The following is a 17863-nucleotide window of genomic DNA, read 5'->3' as shown; positions in this document are numbered from 1 at the left end:
TAGTCATAGTCCCATATTACAAATACAAGTTAAAAATCAAAATAAAATCAACAAAACTGTCTGCTTATCATTCGCAGAATTAACACAGTTTCATATCCAATCGTATTATTATGAATTTAGTTGGTAAAATCATCTAGGAGTGAAAAAATAGCCACTGAATGAACATAATCTATTTCCCATAAGCTGCAAGGTAAAAGAAACATCTAGGAGTGCTAGAACTAGAACAACCAAATGGTCAATTGCTTGATATTATTATAATTCTTATGGTCTTATATCATTCAACTCTGTATTGAATTTTTCATGATGCTAAAGCCGAAACATTTAACAAGTACATGAACTGCAAGGTAGCATACCTAGGTAGCCAAAAAGAAAGAACACTTCACAGTTCACACTCCCAATACTAGCAGAGGATGTCACTAAGAACCGACAACAGTTACCTTCCCTCAAGGAAAAGGAAAGCACACAGCAAACTCAAGAAGCAGCAGCAATAGCTCCGGTCTTCATCTCCCCTGCAGCCTTCCTCTCACAGCCTTCAAGGTGCCACTTAAGAATGGCAAGCCTTGCTGTCTCGAAGGCACAGTACCCTAGCGCGGCAAAGCACGCGCTGTGAAGCACCCTGGGCCCAATTCCACGGGATAGGCCCATAAGCCCCTCCTCCGCAACGACCTCCCTCATCGTCCCCAGCACGGTGCGACTCCCCTCCGTGCCCACCCTGGTCATCAGCCGTGTCTTCACCACGTCCAGCGGCGTGGTGAGCGCTGCTGATATCGCCCCCGCAAGAGCGCCGCACAGCACGCTGTCCCCGGGGGTCAGGCTCTCCTTGTTGCGCTTGTTGAGAGTGAAGGCCTTGAGGTACTCGAACGAGGAGTAGCTGAGCACCCCGGCGGGGAGGTTGCGGAGGAGGGTGGCGGTGTAGCCTGCGTAGAGGCCGAAGAAGCCGTCGGTCTGGAGGATCTGGAGGAGCACCTGCCAGGAGCGGCCTTTTGCGGCGCCAGACTGGAGGCGCTGAGTGATGAGCTCCTTGGGGACCATGATGGCGGAGGAGGAGATGTTGCCGCTGGCGCCCGCGAGCGGGGGCACGAGGAATGGCGGGAGGTGCGGGCGGAGGAGCGACTTGGCGAGCTCGCAGGTGCCGAAGTAGATGGCGGAGGAGGAGGCGGAGCCGAGGATGACAGCGGAGAGGCCGCGGTAGAGGCCGAGCGGGCCGTCGGTGCGGAGGATGTCGAGGAAGACCTGCCAGGAGGTGGCCGAGGGCGCGGCGGCGGCCTGGAGGCGGGTCTTGACGGCGTCAATGGGAAGCAGAGCGGCGTAGGTGAAGGCCCCCGCGGCGGCGCCCGCGCAGGCCCCGATGGCGGCGCGGGCGAGCGGGGTGGGGACCGTGGCGGTGGTTGCGGGATTGTGCTTGGGCTTGGGGATGGAGAGGGAGGAGGAGGAGAATACGGGTGCGGCGGCGCCGGAGGAAGCAGCGGGGGAGTGGAGGAGCAGGGAGGTGAAGGATGGCATGTCGAGGTCTGCTTGGGTCGTCATGGTAGAGAACGCGAGGCGGGGCGGGGAGCTGGACGACGGCGGCATCTCGTCGGCGAGGATTTGGTGCGGGTTTTGGTGGGCGTGGGGAGGCGAGTGGATTTGGAGTTGAGGCGACGAGCCGCCGATCTGGGAGGGACTGGGAGCTCCCCTCCTCTCGTGATGGGCTTGGAGCCCAACATGAGGTCCGTCGCGCAAACGCGCTTGTAACGCGTAGGCCCGGCAACGGACGGGCTGGGTCGGGTCCCTGCGGTTTTACACCATGTGAGGGCGGGCCAAGGCTGAGTTTTCGTCCACAGAGGTTGTGGATCAGGGCCTTATTGTGGGTTGAGTAAGGGGCAAGGGCCGATTTTCACTGCAGGCCCTCGGTAGGCACCCGATTCTCGATTGTCGTCGCCTGCCCGCCACCCGCCCCGTGTCTGCTGGTGCCCACCCGCGCTCGCCCGTCGTCGCCTGTGCTTGCCACCGCCCGTGTTTGTGTGCCCACCGCCCGCGGGTCTTGCACGGATTTCGTGCCCCTGCCAGGTTTGAGGCCGGAGGCATATTTCCACTTGTTAAGTGAATCATGTCCGAATTAGGTTTTACAATTTGGATTTTGAGTCGACTCGACCTATTGCCAAGTCATGGTAGCACGGTGGTGAGTGCTGCCGTTGTACAGCCCACCCATCCTGGTTCGACGCTGGGCATCAAAAGATGTTACACCAGCCTCGTTTGCTCGCGTAAAGCCACAATGTCCACCTCTACAAAGGACGCGTTCTTCATTTCTGTATGTAGATGTAGTCCTGAGTGTGTGCTTCGATACGCATGCGTGTGTATGTAGTAGACGTGAGTTTAACCCATATACAGATACTATGCTTATACTCAGATTAAGAGGCTAAAAAAACATTAGTTCCGTCGCACAGAAAACAATTACCAAAGTAGACAACATTGTTGTCTAGTCTTTCTTCAACAGGAATGGGCATGTAAATATGTAACGGGGAAAAGGTGACAGATGATTGGAGAAAAAAAATTGCAACCTCTTTACAACTGCATTACATAAAAGGGAAGCAAGGGCCGCCGAGCTCTCAACACACCACCGACCCTCCCCCGCTACCTGCTTCGGTGTTTCACAGCTCTATTTACATTCCATCAATCAGGGAAGGATGGACAATGACTCAATTTCAAATCAATAGCAATAAAATTATCGACATTACACGGGCAAAAGAGAATTTCTCAAGGCCTTGCCATGCTGCCAAGGCTCGCACTACGGCTTTGAAGCCTCCTCCACTTCATGCTCTCCAACAACCGCCACGCAGCGGGTCATCGAGCTGACCTGGTTGATGACGCCGATGAGACTCGCTCAGAACTCCTCACATTGTACTTTTCATATACCTTGTCACGGTTCTCATTCCACCAGCTCTCTGCTTGATGCTCCCCAAACCGCCTTCGACTGGAGACAAGATTTTAGAGAAGAGGCCATGGCGTAGGCAAATTAGAGGTTGCTGACAGGTGTTTGTGCAATTTTGTAAAGCAGGGTAGCAATGCTTGCGGTGATGATGAAATAAGACGGTAACAAACAATTTATTAAATTGTATTGCACGAAAGATTAGAGCAGAAATGCTTATTAGACAGTTAAATCATAAGGTCGCACAGCCTTCTAATTTTTGCTCCAATATGCCACTATGCACTATTCTGGAATGTTGACCCATGGGCAATTTACAAAATCTTATTTTAAGCAATAACGTGTCTAATTAATTATAAATGAAAAACAAAGAAACAACCTAATAGACATTTGGTTAAGAAAATAAGGAACCATGACACTACTTGAGAAAGAAGACAGAAAATCTCACTTTACCTGAAGCGTACACGCTTTAGATCTCGAGTCCCATCACAAAGTGTTGTCAGGGTTATGTATACACCTGGTTCATACTGTTCAATCCACTCAGCCTGAACTTGGTTGCTGGACAATGATATCGTGCTTCGAGATTTGTAACCATCCTCACCATTTAGAAGGGACCTAGCATCCATGATGCTACTATCATCTGCTCTACTACTTGCACTGAGCCTCTCATCACTACTGATGTGCGCTCTTCGATTCGAATTTTCAGCATCATGGGGATCTGAAACCCTATGGCTGTGAGCAGTCACTTCGCTATTTTCACTAATATTTCCTGGTGACTTATGTTGACTTGAGACTCCATTTGGGTGCAACAGCCGTCCCGTGTTCAGTATAGGTGTGCTTAAGGCACTGATAGACTCATTTCGTGGTTGATGAATACCATTCATGCTAGTGTATATAGAAGCATGCATCTCAATGCCATTTGGAATGTGTGATGGTTTTGCTTCACTACCATTGTAGGCTCCCTGATCTGGAGGTAACCTTTCTGCCATATCCTTGAGCTACACAAGCCACAGTAAAAGAAACACGCAACAATCATCAGACAAAGGAATCTCAGTTGAACAACCAAAGAAAGTTGGCACTTCGCTAAAATAAAGAAAGCTCAAATTAATATTTTGAGAGGCTAGGAGCCAAATACGAAAGGCACTTTAGATCAGTCAACAATCACCAGATATATAGTATTGAAAACATGACTATCTAAGACTTAAGTACTATACTATTTTGCATTTGTGCAATTCAATGACATTAAGCCATTACTGTTCTTGCAATTGGAAACAATGAAACCTCCACCAAAAGACCATTAGCATGTAAATATCTTGCCATTCTTAACCGGCAATGATTTGATTTGCAAGAATACCAAGGTATGGAATAGTACTAATTCGTGATTGCTGGGAAGAAATAAGAGCACTATGTCGATCAATATTACCTGCGCTGTAAGGGACTTTATGACTTCCTTAGCAGCCTTGGACTTTGCTGATTCCTCTGCAACCAGTGCCATGGCTTCTTGTACTTTCTTGGCTGATTTCTGCAACTCAAGTTCTTGAAGCTCACAGCAGTGCCTCAGATTATCAACCTAACGAGGCGCAAAAATTTAATTATTTAGCCACATAATAAATACCAAAGCTGCATACTACATAAATCAAACATCGTACCTGTGCACGGAGTCTTTCAACCTCTTGATTTAACATCTCATTAGTTTTCGAAAGACTGTCGGCAGCACTTTTAGCAATAGAAAGGCCGTGAGTTGTTGGGACTGGTGTGGTTGAACGTGGTGGGCTAGGCTTACGAGAGAAAGGAGAAACAGCCCTAGAAGTGTTTAATGATCGAACCGCTGATGTGCGAACTGCTCTTGGAACTGATCTGTTCAGATCAATACCACCAGATAAAGCAAGATCTCTCAGCTGAAGAAGTGAACTCATTTGAGGAGTCCGAAGAAATGACAGTGCATCAGTTTTCTTCCCTTGTTTTGCTGCCTTGCTATCCAAACTTCTAATCATATCAAAATTGCTAGGTACAATTGCTTTAGCTAATTTAGCATCAGGGTTGCTCTCACCAGAGTGACGAGGCACAGTCTCTTTCCTCTTATTAATTGTACTGGAGTATGCAGCACTGTTCAATTTCATGAAACAAGAATCGCAGACACGGTAAGGTTTCGCAGGATTAGGAGCCAATGCTGCTCTCAGAACCTTATGCGAGGTGCATGCATTACAATGGACAAGTCCACAATTATGGCAATTATGCCTCTTTCGAGTGAATCCAAATGGTTGCCGACATGAGGCACATTGCGACTGCTCAGCTCCTGAGACCCACTTATGCTGGCATATAGCTGCAGTGAAGTTTGAACCACAGGCTATGTGCCTAACAGCCCTGTCTCTCAATGCCTCAACCAGTGTAGGTAATTTCCTATCCTCTATATCTCCATGGCCCAACCTTCCATTGGCCCCTTTTCCCCATGTAAAAACCTCACTCTTATTTGTCAAGACTGCAGCATGGTAGGAACCACAAGCAACTTGCACAACATGTTCACCCATAATATCTTCAACTAAGCATGGAAGTTTACCATCTGAACGGGGATTTCCAAGCTGACCATAAACAGTATTACCCATGCTCAGAACTTGTCCAGATGTCGTCAGGCCCACAGTAAGACTATGACCACATGCTATCCTGTAAAAATCATAATCAATAAGTGAAGCGACACAAGTAGGCTTAAGCCTTGGCTCCTTGTCACCATGACCAAGTCGATGTTTGTCACCATCTCCCCATGTGAAGAGCTTTCCCGAAGATATACTTGAACTGGACTGGGTTACTATAACTTCTACAACAGCTGCAGTGTGCCATACACCACATGCAACAGCAACTGTTTTCAACCCTGATAAAGACTCTACCTCCCTTGGACACGAAATGCTTTCGCGGTTTCCATGGCCTAAAACTCCAAATGTACCATCACCAAAGGTAAATAGCTGACCTCTCGATGTAATCAAGGCTGTATGCCAGGTCCCACAAGAAACATAAGCAACTTGAAGACCTTCCAGTGCTCCTGAAATCCTTTTAGGAATCCAGTGACTTACATCGGTACCATTGCCTAGAAGTCCAATATTATGTGTCCCATCCCCCCAGGTATACAGTTCTCCAGCTGTTGTCACGGCACAGGTATGGAACTCCCCACAAGCAACAATATCCACATTGCAAATTGCTAATAACTCGACTAAACGAGGGTGAATAGAGTCTTCCCTTGATCCATGGCCAAGACGCCCTCCAGATTCTTCACCCCACGTAAAGACTTCCCCATGTTTTGTGACCAAAGCAGCGTGCTTGACCCCACAATCCACATGATACACATCAAGAACTAACTTGGACTCCAAGGGCTTAGGCAGTAGAAAATCAGTCTTCCCAGTTGACCTGATTACTGTATCGGAACCAGATCTAACAGAGTTGTCACAAATAACTTCACCCCACACATACACGTAGCCTGAAGAGTCATAGTCATCTTGTGCAGAACCATGACTTGATGTACTAGGGGCACTAGAAGTGCTAACTCTGATGGCATCTGAAGAAGCCCCTTTGGTGTGCATATTTGTCGCATCTGATATCCAAGTAACTGTGGAGTTTCAAGCACAGTAGCAATACGTATGGACAGCTGACAATACCAAGAGGGCTGACTAAATTATCGAATAGACTGCAAATATTTAACAACAATGTGATAAAGCCCACTATAGCACATCAACTGATACGCCAAGGTAAATGTAAGTTAAATTAAATTATAGGAAAGAAAGAGAGGTGGGAAATTTTTGGGTGATGTGACTGCGAGAATGGCTTAGGAACAGAGTATCAGCAACCTATGAAGGTGAGGCACCAACAAAGGAGCTTACTTGACAGTAAAAACAAAATTTTGATTCAACCAAACGAGCTCAAGAATATAGGTAAACTGGTGTCCCGAGTGGGTGGGATTTAGAAATGAGCTAAGAGGTTCGTAGCACCAGATGTAGCTGCAAGCCTACAATTACAAACTGCAGGCATTGCAATACAACTGTTTGTGATGATTCTCATCTGTAGTCCTGTGAAGCGATGCAAAGTAGTTAATTGTCCAAGCTAGCACTAGCCATCAATTTAACATAGAAGCTACTGGTTAAAACAAATACGCATTGCGGGGATCAGACCTAGCATGTAAAGGGGGTTCATTTCAGCTGAACCCCCAAAATGTTGGGAAAACAAGCTGCCCCTAGATAGCGCCCCTCCGCGCAGCAAACGAATCGGCAGTAAACTGGACAGCAAGAAAGATTCGGATTTGATTGGTTGCGCGGCAAAAGAAGGATCCCGCGGGACAAGACTCGGTCCTAGAACACTATCGAAGCAAGCTAGGGCTTCCTTACCAGGGAAAGAAGGAAGGAACCGGTCCCAACTCCGGGTGGATCTCCGCTCCGCGGCAGCCTGGAAGACGGCCGGCTAAGGGAGAAGGATTCCTTCGAAATCTGAAGCAGTTGGAAACGGGCCTGGAGCGGGGCGGAAGCAGGCAGCAGGCCTCGCCGAGCGGTCGCGTCGCCTCGATTTCGCTCTCTTTTTTTCTCCTTCGCCTCTGAAATCTGAAGCGGTGCCAGAGTGGGAAGGGGGTAGAGGAGCCGAGGGCGAGAGAGAGAGCTCGGCTGCTGGTGGTGTGCTGCGGCCGCAAGTCTTTGCTGCTGCACGAGGCAGGGAGGGGTTGCTTTGCCGCTTGTTCCTTCCTCGCTTCGTCCTGCCTGCCTGCCTGCCTGCCTGCTCGCTCTTTTTCTTTCCTTTTCAGTTTCAGTTTTTCTCATCTTCACTGTAGGCGTGCTTCTTTAACAACATGGTAATTGCAGTTGTTCTTCATGATCTAATCCAAGTTTAAGCTACAAAATTTAAACAAAGGGGCTGTCTATAGCTCACTCAGACAAATTATCGTCTCCCTTCACCGAATTTTGTGACCATCAAATCGAGATCCGACGATCATCTTCCTTCTTCTACCTCTCGCTCGTCCCTTGCCCTTCTCCTCCCGACACAAATCCGTCTCATTGGTGATGCCCCGTCATGCCCTCCTGCTCTCGTCTTCGGCAACTTCCGTCACCGGATCCACCTCCACCGACCACCGTCGCACTAACCCGGTTTTGTTGAGCTGTTGTCGTGACACCCATGTTCCGACACCGTCCAACCGGCAGCGTCCCCACCACTTTGCCGCCTCGTCCACACGACCACCACCACCGCCAAGCCAACCTATCATCGCCAGCCTTCCCTCTAATCCTGCTGAACACCAGTGAAACTCTAGCCTCGAAACCCTGAAATCTTAACCTCTCGGTCTCACCAGAGCTCATCGGAGAGGGAGTAGATCGGGACAGATCTCGTCGAAGATGGAGAAGTTGGAGGCGAATCTCACCGGAATCAGATAAGAGAGGAAGAGAAAAAAAATTAAGTAGGAGAGGAAAGAAAAAAAAAATCCAATGACGTATAGCAGTCCCCTAAACAAAACCTTAGAAATAAGGTTTTTGGTGTAAGTCTATTTTTAGTCCATCGATTTCATTTTAGTCACTCGTTTTTAAAAACTGGTCCTCGAAACCGATGCAAACTACACCACCCAAAGCTTAAGTTTAGACTTACACACCTACCTTCGCTAAGTGGCAATTTATGCACATCGTGATCTTTGAGTCTTCAGTAACTGATATGATACTACGATGTAGCTTTCATTTTATATAATAGCTTCAATAGTTGCTAGCTCTAAGCATTAGAACTGTTCGTATGGGGCTTCTTGCGTGTCTCTAGTTTGATGCATCGCTTGATTTGACCGATCCGAATCGTGGACCGGCTGCTGGTCCAGGCATGTCCATTCCATGTTCATGAGCAAGCAGATGGGCTCCATCCGATCAGGACTCAATTCGATTGGATCGGAGTCTGAGCTATCACTGATTTGTTACTGTCGGAACAATGCTCCGTCGAATCTGTCACTTTGGCGCGCTAGGTAATTACTGATTCTGTCAAACTAGTCTTGTCAAACAAATTGGCAAGATCCGTGGCATTAATCAGTCAGAATGCCAGATGTCTGATCTGGATCATCCAATTCCAACCTCTTGATTCTTGAACACTGCTAGAAATCTTGTCGTGATCATTTGCTCGAGCCAAGTGGTAACAAACTTACGTGCTGTTGCTTTTGAGGAGATCAAGATAATGCAGGCCTCTGCAGATTAGATTAGTAAAAGTTTAAACTAAGCTACCAGACTTGGCTTTACAACAAGCAGCAGCAGCAACAGCTCTTCATCGGAAGAAGTAATCAATTGTATCGTGTTACACGTATGTCTCCCATGTACCATCAACGTATATGTTGTCCACAGCATTGAGCCCCTAAGCCCCCTACAATTTTTAAACATAGAAGAAGAAGAGAAGAGGACAAAAAGAATAAGGAAGAAGAGAAAAAAGAGGAGGAAAGTGAGGGAGAAGAAGAGATCGAGCTCTTCTAAATGTTTGCTCTATAGATTAAAAAGTTTCTACTAGCTGTATGGGTTTTAGTGCTTATGTTGTCCTTTGAACGACCTCATCTCATGGATTCATTATGTGTTCTATAGCTTATGGTATCCTTTCAGAGTATGTTTGGGACTTAATTTCACACAAGATGGTACCATTCTTGCACGATTCAGGTAAAAATCTTGCGTTATTTATTTATTTTTCATTATTACTGCAGGCTTCACAAAATGTACTTATTTGGCAATAGTAGCATATACACCTTCCCGCTTGGCGAAGAGGGGAATATAATTCTACCGAACCTGCAGCTTGTGCATGCAATAATCATGCAACAAACAAGTCTTGAATTCTCATGAAAGGCCAAATTTAATGTGTTGGAACGGAAGGCTCCCTTCCTGCCACAGTACAGAAAGGGCGAACCAAGGGTGATTCTTATCTATCCGCTTCCACCATCGTCTTTGCCGGTGCCCCTCTCTTCTAGTGACCTCACCAATGCCGGAAGGGAAGAGGACTCGATTGTCGGTGACAGATTGTAGATATCTACTACATAGATCTAGGTTCTCCTCCGTGGTGACACATCAGTGGAGGATCTTTTGTTTCCTCTGACTCATCTTCGGCAATAGTGCCACTTTCGACGTCCACTCAGGTGACGAGCTCGTTAGGTACATATTCCTTTGGATGTTTAATGGATGGGTTGAAGGCTATTTCAACCACCAGGAGAGGTTTTTTTTACCCAGGTTGTCGATGTTCTTGTCGATGGCACAAGTTTAGCTCTCTGGGTCATCAGTTCGAACACCAGTGACACCAAATCTGCTTTCTGGACCATTGATTCTCTCTTCTCCGGTAGCGGCGGCATCAGATTTGTGCCCTTCCATGTACTACAAGGCGACAACCGATGTGTCACAATGGCTTTCTTCTCTTGTGGTCTACTATCAATGTATATTGTCCCCTTGCCGTCTTGGATGGAAGATATGGTACATGTCCTTAGTGTTTGTCTCCATCAAGATCGAGCTTGGCACTCCGGCGAATGATCAAGGCGGTTGGCAGTACCGAAGAAGACCCATGTATTTTGTTTTGTAATTTCTTTGTTTGCTAGGGTCCTCATTGATAATTGTCAAACTGGAGAAGTAGTTGTAGTGTGCCTTGTTGTACTTTTATTCTTTCGCGGGGTGCTTTGTGTAACACCAGGGGTGTAACTGTAAAAAAGAAATCTTGAATTCTTGAGTAAATTTCAAAAACCTACAACTATTTTGATATATGTTGCAGAAAATTACAATTTTTAGTGTTAATTTTAAAAACCTATAACTATTTTGACACATGTTGTAAAAAACTACAACTTTCTTACCGTGAGCACACTGTCATCATATGACAATATGTGAGCTCACAATTAATCCTCTTATTATATGTCATAGATGATGACATGTGGGTTCACGGTGAAAAAGTTATAGTTTTTTTAGCATGTGTCAAAATAGTTATATATTTTTGAAATAAGCACTAAAAATTATAGTTTTCTTTGATATATGTTAAAATAGTTATAGATTTTTTAAATTTACTCTGAATTCTTCGGTGACTTGGTTATACTGCACGCCTTTCTTGTGCCGGAAGTGACAGCTACAGACACGAAAATGGAACAGGATTGCACTTCACACATCAATCAGGCCATCATCACAAAGCTTTCGACAAATTAAATGGAGAGCTGAAACTGCAATTAGTTGTAGTGCTTTGTTTTATTTAGATTTGTTAGTACTGAAGATGACACTGGAGCTCCATCGCATGATGAGAGGAGCAGCATGATGGCATTCCTATTTGCCAAGATCGCAACGGACCAAGTAGCTAGGTTAGGTTGTTGACCTATATATAGATCATGTCGATATATAGGTTTGATGCATGCTGTTAGTTTATTGCATTGCTGCTAAGCAATTGCCCACTAGTAGTTGTTTGGTTGCTGTTTTAAGTAGTAGTTTGATTGCTGAACAATAAGACGATCAAAAGTCGATCCAGCTAACTACCATCCCTTTCTTGTGACACCACTGATGATGCACGTCCGTCAGAATTGGCGTCTTGGGTCACATGTGCTTGGAACTTGATGGCCATTAGATATATATATCATCCTCTAACTTTAATTTGTAGGTAATTAAAAAGCTAGGCTCCATGTTGCCATGTTGGCAAGGTCACCAAGCAAGACAAATAAACACAGTATCCAAATCCATCACCTATTCTAAGTTTCGAAGTTCTAACCCCTCCCTCTTGGAGTACTCTCATGGACTGGGCTGGGCTAAAAGTTTAAGCCTGATGCTTTTGTTTTGGTAGGAGAACAGCCCATTTCTTTGTTCAATGTCGAATAATTTTAAAGTCCTAAACGTTAGCAGTCTGGGTTGAATAATTCTCAAAAGTCGATCCAGCTAAAAAAGAAACTGACTGCTGACGCACATAAACAGAACGTCACTTGCGCTGAATTGTCATTGTTGAGACAAACAAAAATAAAAATAAAAAACAGGTGGAATTGACCAAACTACTTTAGAGCTTAAGCTCATCGGACCAAATTAATAAGAGTAACATCAATAATCTGATATATATTGGAAAGTGCTTAACAACAAAGCACAAAGACATTTCGCCACATGTCATTACCAAGGTGGAATTTGGTTGTGATACGATGCTGCTCCCGTTCCGTTGGAAAGGTCAGTTCCTGGGACAAAAAGTCGTAGCTCCAACCACTAGCCCAGCCACCAAACGGGACCATCGTATTTTCTGGGTCAATTCCTTGGCTATCTATCGATTCGAGAGGACGATGTCAAACATCGTGGGTAAATGTGGAAGTGACCAATGGGGCCGATTGAAGGTCAGCAAATAAATACTATGTTATATTCCATGGATGAATCAGCTTGCTTGCAATACAACAATCTTGGACTAACAACAGAACAATCATCTTGAGAGGATATACTAAGAATGTATATATCATGTACGCTACATACTAGTCAGACGGCCAGTTGATCACTAGCACTACTTCTTTTGCAGATATGAAGCTTAGGCAAAGGCATCCATGGTTACTCTGAGCTTACTTAGCTTGGCTATGGCTAAACCCATCCATCTGCTGTTGCTAGCACTCGCCATACTTGTTCCCCTGATCGTGTCAGGTGCGCAAACAAACATCACTTCGGGGGCCTCCCTACAGGCCGCCGCCGGCGCGGCCTGGCCCTCCCCATCTGGCCGCTTCGCCTTCGGCTTCTACGCCACGGACGGCGGCCTCGCCGCCGGCGTCTGGCTCGCCACCGCGCCGAACGTAACGGTCACGTGGACGGCGAACCGCAACGACACGCCGGCCACAGGCGGCGCGCTCCGGATCACGTACGACGGCCGCCTGCTCTGGACCGGTGCCAACGGCCAGGACAGGAGCCTAGCCGTGCCGCCCCAGCCGGCCGTCGCGGCGGCCATGCGCGACGACGGCAGCTTCGTGCTTTACGGCGCCAACGGGACGGTGGTGTGGTCCACGTTTGCGGCCCCGACGGACACCCTGCTCGCCGGGCAGGACCTCGCACCCGGCGCGCAGCTGTTCTCGAGCGTCTCGGGGACGAACAGGGCCACAGGGAAGTACCGGCTGGCCAACCAGCTCAACGACGGCAACGTCGTGATGTACCCGGTGGCCACGGAGAACGTGGCGGCCGCGGCGTACTGGGACACCGGAACATTCCAGATCGGCTTCCCCCTCACCTTGCGCCTCGTTGCCAGCGGCGTGCTCTACCTCGTGGGCAACAATGGCAACTACACCAAGAACTTGACACAGCCCGGAGCTGCACAATTGCCCGGAGAGCAAGTCTTCTACCGAGTCACGCTCGATCCCGACGGAGTTCTGCGGTTGTATCGCCACGTCGTCGCGTCCAACGGCGCGTGGAAGACCGACGTCCAGTGGATCGGACCGAGCGACCGGTGCCATGTCAAGGGCGCGTGCGGGCTCAACAGCTACTGCGTCCTGGATCGCGACGCGCAGCCCAGCTGCTTGTGCCCGCCGGGGTTCGACTTCATCGACGCCAGCAACGCAGCGCTCGGGTGCACGGAGAACTCGGGAGCCGGCGACTGCGCGGCCGCAGGTGGTTCCGCCATGGCGGCGATGCAGAACGTGTCATGGGCGGACACGCCATACGGGGTGCTGGGTGCGGGCACGAGCGCAGCCGACTGCCAGGCCACGTGCATGGCAGACTGCCTCTGCGCCGCCGTGCTGCTGAACAGCAACGACGGCACGTGCACCAAGCAGCAGCTTCCGCTCCGGTACGGCATCTCGGGCGGTGGGTACACGCTGTTCGTCAAGACCGGGGGAGAGACGAACCCGGCGCTCGGTGGCAGGGGCCACCGCGTCGGGCGCGCGACCACCATCGCGTTGGTCTGCATCGGGCTCCTGACGTGCGTGTCGTTAGCCGCGTTCCTGGTGGTAGCTCGGCTGGTCTGGACGAACCGGAGGATCGTGAGGCACCTGGTACTCGCGGACGCGGTCGCCGAGGCCCTGGACGAGGAGGCGCCCCTGAGGTCGTACAGTTACCAGGAGCTGGAGCACGCAACGTTCAGCTTCCGGGAGCCGCTGGGCCGCGGTTCGTTCGGCACAGTGTTCAGGGGGACGCTGCACAACGGCGAGAAGGCCATCGCCGTGAAGCGGCTGGAGAAGCTGGTGGAGGAGGGCGAGCGTGAATTCCAGCGGGAGGTCCGCGCCATCGGGCGGACGAGCCACCGCAACCTGGTCCGGCTGCTGGGCTTCTGCCACGAGGGCGCGAACCGGCTCCTGGTGTACGAGTACATGAGCAACGGTTCCCTCGCCGACCTCCTCTTCAAGAGCTCGTCCTACCCGGCGTGGGGCGAGCGCGTGGGCATCGCGCTGGACGTGGCGCGCGGGCTGCACTACCTCCACGACGAGCTGGACAGCCGCGTGATCCACTGCGACGTGAAGCCGCAGAACATCCTGATGGACGCGTCCGGCAGGGCCAAGATCGCCGACTTCGGGCTCGCCAAGCTACTCCTCCCGGATCAGACCCGCACGTTCACCGGAGTGCGCGGCACGCGCGGGTACTTGGCCCCCGAGTGGTACCGCGGCACCGGGCCGGTGACGGTGAAGGCGGATGTGTACAGCTACGGCGTGGTGCTGCTGGAGATCGTGACGTGCAGGCGGAGCATGGAGCTGGAGGAAGCCGGCGAGGAGCGGACGCTGATGGAGTGGGCGTACGAGTGGCTGGTGAGGGGGGAGGTGAAGGGGGTGATGAGCAGCGACGAGGCGGTGGAGGCGGCGGACGTGGAGAGGGTGGTCAAGGTGGCGGTGTGGTGCGCGCAGGGGGAGGCGCAGGCGAGGCCGTCCATGAAGAGCGTCATCTTGATGCTGGAAGGGCACTTGGACGTGCCGTTTCCTCCGCCCCCAGCCTCTTCTTGAATTGAATCTTTCCTGGAATATCTTGGCTAGATTTGAACAGACTGAGATGTTTATGTTGTTTGATTCGACGGATAATTTTTTGAGCAACTTCGAATCTTCACAGTATTTCTTATGCTGATCTGGCTACGATAAGATCTGGTTTAAAGATTTATTATTCCAAAATGTTCGATACCACGATAATCAGAGAACAAATGAACAGCTAGCAAAATTGACTCTTGACTTACATCAGGAATTACAAATCGATCCAACAATGGAAGATATGGACACAAATAATTAAACAACAGCAATCAAAAGAAGGAACCGATGGAGAAACAGACAGTAACGTTTATGAAATCGGTAGGAGATGTCGCCGTGGGCATCGAGTGATCAACCATGGGTAGCCTGCCGGCGATATATGGATGGACGATGGCACATATATGATGGGGTGCAATCTCACGCCACGGGCGCGCCCGCTGCTGCACCGGCACCCGCGAGCCCCGCCGCGACACCGGCACCGGCACCGGCCTTGTCGGCAGCGCCACACGCCTGGTTGCACATGCTGGTGCAGGCGGGGTCCTCCTTGCCATTGGCGCATCGTAGCAGCCGTACGCGATGGCCGCGGGCACGGACGTTGCCGCCACCACGATGGCGACGAGGAGCAGCGCCACCGCGGTCGTCCTGCTCTGGGCCGTTGCTGCGATCTGGCTTCCTTGAGTATGTGTGGTGAGAGGCATACGTGGGGGTGTCTTGTCCGTGCCGAGTTGTTTCAGATGTGCGTATCAATACTATATCCTAATGGTTTAGGAATCGGCGTCCTCAGTCTCTATTACTGTAGTAGTGGGCCATGTATATATACGTGTACATATATATGTAATTTTTCTTTTTTGAGAAATTCTAGAAAAATATCGAAATGAATATTAGTTACATTAATAAATCAACTGAAAGAATTTAAAATGCAAAGAAAAATATCTAAAACTCAAAAAAAATGAAACAAATTTTTTTAGGTTATTATTACTTTCACCTACATATTAAAATTATGTGCATACATAAAAGTACTATTGTTTTCTCTATAATTAATTTAATGTGTTTAACATTAATAATTTTATAAATAAATATAGAAATGTACAAAATTTATGAACTTAATTTTTTAGTCTTCTTTTGTCATGCTCTACATAGTAAAATAAAAATGGGCGCGATGTAAGCGCGCCAACCAAACTAGTATATGTAGGTGCGTATGGGCAGTGTGAGAGCTTGGCGGCGAATTGCATGTTGGAGCTACAATTTTGTCCGGTATGTATGTTGACCCACCCCCAGAGGACGAAAGAGACGGTATCGGCATGCATGAATGCCAAATATCTAACGTACGTACATTTTCAGTTAAATCGTACGATCAGTTTAACTGGATCATAATACTAGTATCATATTTAGCTTCTCCTCGATACAAGGTTCACTATGCTGCCACGTGTATCTCTATCTTTATCACGGTTTTGAAACTAAACTATGAAACAGTCTTACATGTTTCTTAAAACGTGACTTCCCACTGCTTACTTATATCTTAAGCAGGTCTTTTCGATGTCGACGCATGTCACCTCATCCTATAATCCTGACCACTAGTAAATCTCTACTACTCCCACTCCTCGTGCCGTCTTATCACTTGCACATACATCTCACTCAATTTGACTTGGTCAACATGTCACTTCATCAAATATTTGGTACTTCTTGACCTCTCCATGTGTATGGTATGGATCACTCATGATTTTATCCAGCATCCCGATCGTCCGATCCTAAGCATGCCCGCTTAGCATCGATCCTCCTCATTGTTCACCATCATATTAACTCCATTAACCTACACATTATAAGACAAGAAAGCACACTTCTATCTTCACAAATAACTTCCAACTTCTTCACTAACTATAGTTAGCATAATATATCTCCAATGCATTATACCATGCTTATGCGATCCCAAAAGCTAACAAATTCAAACTCCAAACCTGAAGCAAATACTGAACATAGCAGAACAAACTACCAAACATAGCACAACGGAACTACTAAACACAACAGAATCAATTACTCACCACTACTGAACCATGGCAGATTACTGAACATATGTCACATGGTTCTTTACACACGCACGCGACACACGCTAGCTAGTATAGATTAGCTTCACGTCTCTCTTTCTCTCCACCCATCGTCTCCAATCCGCCTACAAATACACCACGATGCATGCTAGCTGCACATATATCTTCGTTTCTTATTCTCTCATCATAGACTAGAGTATGCAGTGTGATAAGACGGGAGTAACACTAGTGCAGGAGGAGCAACGGTGGCCGGGCCGACCGGCGGGGGGCAGCGACTTCAGCTGGATGCAGCTGCTAGGCCGACTGATGACCATGTGCAGGCGCAGGTGCAGGTGGCAGACAAGGAGGGGATGGTCGCAGTAACTATGGCGGAAGCTTTTGCGGTGGAGGAGCCGCCGGTGGACGAGGAGGCCGCGGCGGAGTGGCAGGCCGACGTCGCCCGCCTCCTCGCCGAGTTCAGGCACCACCTCCACGTCAGGACTGCCCACCACTTGGGTTACCCGTGCAATCTGGACTTGGATTTCAGGCAGCTCGCGCAGTTCCAGAGCCGATCTGCATCAATAACCTGGGCGATCCTTTCATCGAGAGCAACTACGGCCCTTGGAGGTCGGAGTGCTGGACTGGTTCGCTCGCCTCTGGGAGCTCCAAAAGGATGACTACTGGGGCTACATCACCAACTGCGGAACCCAAGGGAATTTGCACGGTCTACTAGTCGGGTCAGTATCAACAAATTCAACACAATCTTTTTCTTAATTTAACCGTGGAACAAAATTCCTCTTGCAAATTAGTGGCTCAAGATTGTCTCGTACTCTGAACAGGAGAGAGCTTTTCCCTGATGGGATCGGATCGGATCATGTATGGGTCTTGCGAGTCACACTACTCTGTCTTTAAGGCGGCTAGAATGTACAGGGTCAAGTGTGTCAAGAACTCAAGATGCACGCACTGCTTTCCGGTGAGATGAACTGTGCTGACTTCAGATCCAAACTGCTGCAGAACACCGGGATCCCTGCCAGTGTTAATGTAAACATCGGTTAG

At 48.6% G+C, this 17863-nt stretch overlaps 2 protein-coding genes and 1 pseudogene across 6 annotated transcripts; 2 read left to right on the top strand and 1 right to left on the bottom strand.

Annotated features, from left to right (window-relative positions):
• Window positions 1-232: 232 nt before the first annotated feature.
• On the bottom strand, window positions 233-7669 carry LOC133909664 (PH, RCC1 and FYVE domains-containing protein 1-like). 5 transcript variants are annotated; one of them, XM_062352197.1, is made up of 5 exons: window positions 4555-7669; window positions 4329-4475; window positions 3359-3903; window positions 2878-2953; window positions 233-954 (listed from the first exon to the last, which is right to left on the bottom strand). In XM_062352197.1, exons 1-5 carry the CDS (start codon window positions 6472-6474, stop codon window positions 472-474), a joined length of 3171 nt encoding a protein of 1056 aa, XP_062208181.1. In that variant the 5' UTR covers window positions 6475-7669; the 3' UTR covers window positions 233-471. The 5 variants fall into 5 exon arrangements, with proteins under 5 accessions (XP_062208181.1, XP_062208180.1, XP_062208178.1 ...); XM_062352196.1 differs by lacking the exon at window positions 233-954 and having other exon boundaries at window positions 2496-2953; window positions 4555-6485; window positions 7273-7669; XM_062352194.1 differs by lacking the exon at window positions 233-954 and having other exon boundaries at window positions 2496-2953; window positions 4555-7163; window positions 7273-7668.
• A 4566-nt stretch (window positions 7670-12235) lies between these two features.
• Window positions 12236-14858, top strand: LOC133909663 (G-type lectin S-receptor-like serine/threonine-protein kinase LECRK1). Its single transcript, XM_062352192.1, has one exon. It carries the CDS (start codon window positions 12405-12407, stop codon window positions 14769-14771), a length of 2367 nt encoding a protein of 788 aa, XP_062208176.1. The 5' UTR covers window positions 12236-12404; the 3' UTR covers window positions 14772-14858.
• Window positions 14859-16864: 2006 nt separating this feature from the next.
• Window positions 16865-17648, top strand: LOC133910256 (serine decarboxylase 1-like; annotated as a pseudogene).
• Window positions 17649-17863: the final 215 nt, after the last annotated feature.

The sequence above is a fragment of the Phragmites australis genome, chromosome 2, assembly GCF_958298935.1.
Source record: "Phragmites australis chromosome 2, lpPhrAust1.1, whole genome shotgun sequence".
Taxonomy (NCBI): Eukaryota; Viridiplantae; Streptophyta; class Magnoliopsida; order Poales; family Poaceae; genus Phragmites; species Phragmites australis.
This window is presented reverse-complemented; position numbering and strand designations above follow the sequence as displayed.

Bases quoted from the DNA above. Each gene is read 5' to 3' on its own strand.
- LOC133909664 (XM_062352197.1), bottom strand. From the start codon at position 6,474: ATGCACACCAAAGGGGCTTCTTCAGATGCCATCAGAGTTAGCACTTCT. The intron at 2,954-3,358 runs GTAAAGTGAGAT...TCTTGTCTCCAG, and splicing joins CTAAAGCGTGTACGCTTCAG to TCGAAGGCGGTTTGGGGAGC. The intron at 955-2,877 runs GTGAGGAGTTCT...GTGCTCCTCCAG, and splicing joins AGGTATATGAAAAGTACAAT to ATCCTCCAGACCGACGGCTT.
- LOC133909663 (XM_062352192.1), top strand. From the start codon at position 12,405: ATGGTTACTCTGAGCTTACTTAGCTTGGCTATGGCTAAACCCATCCAT.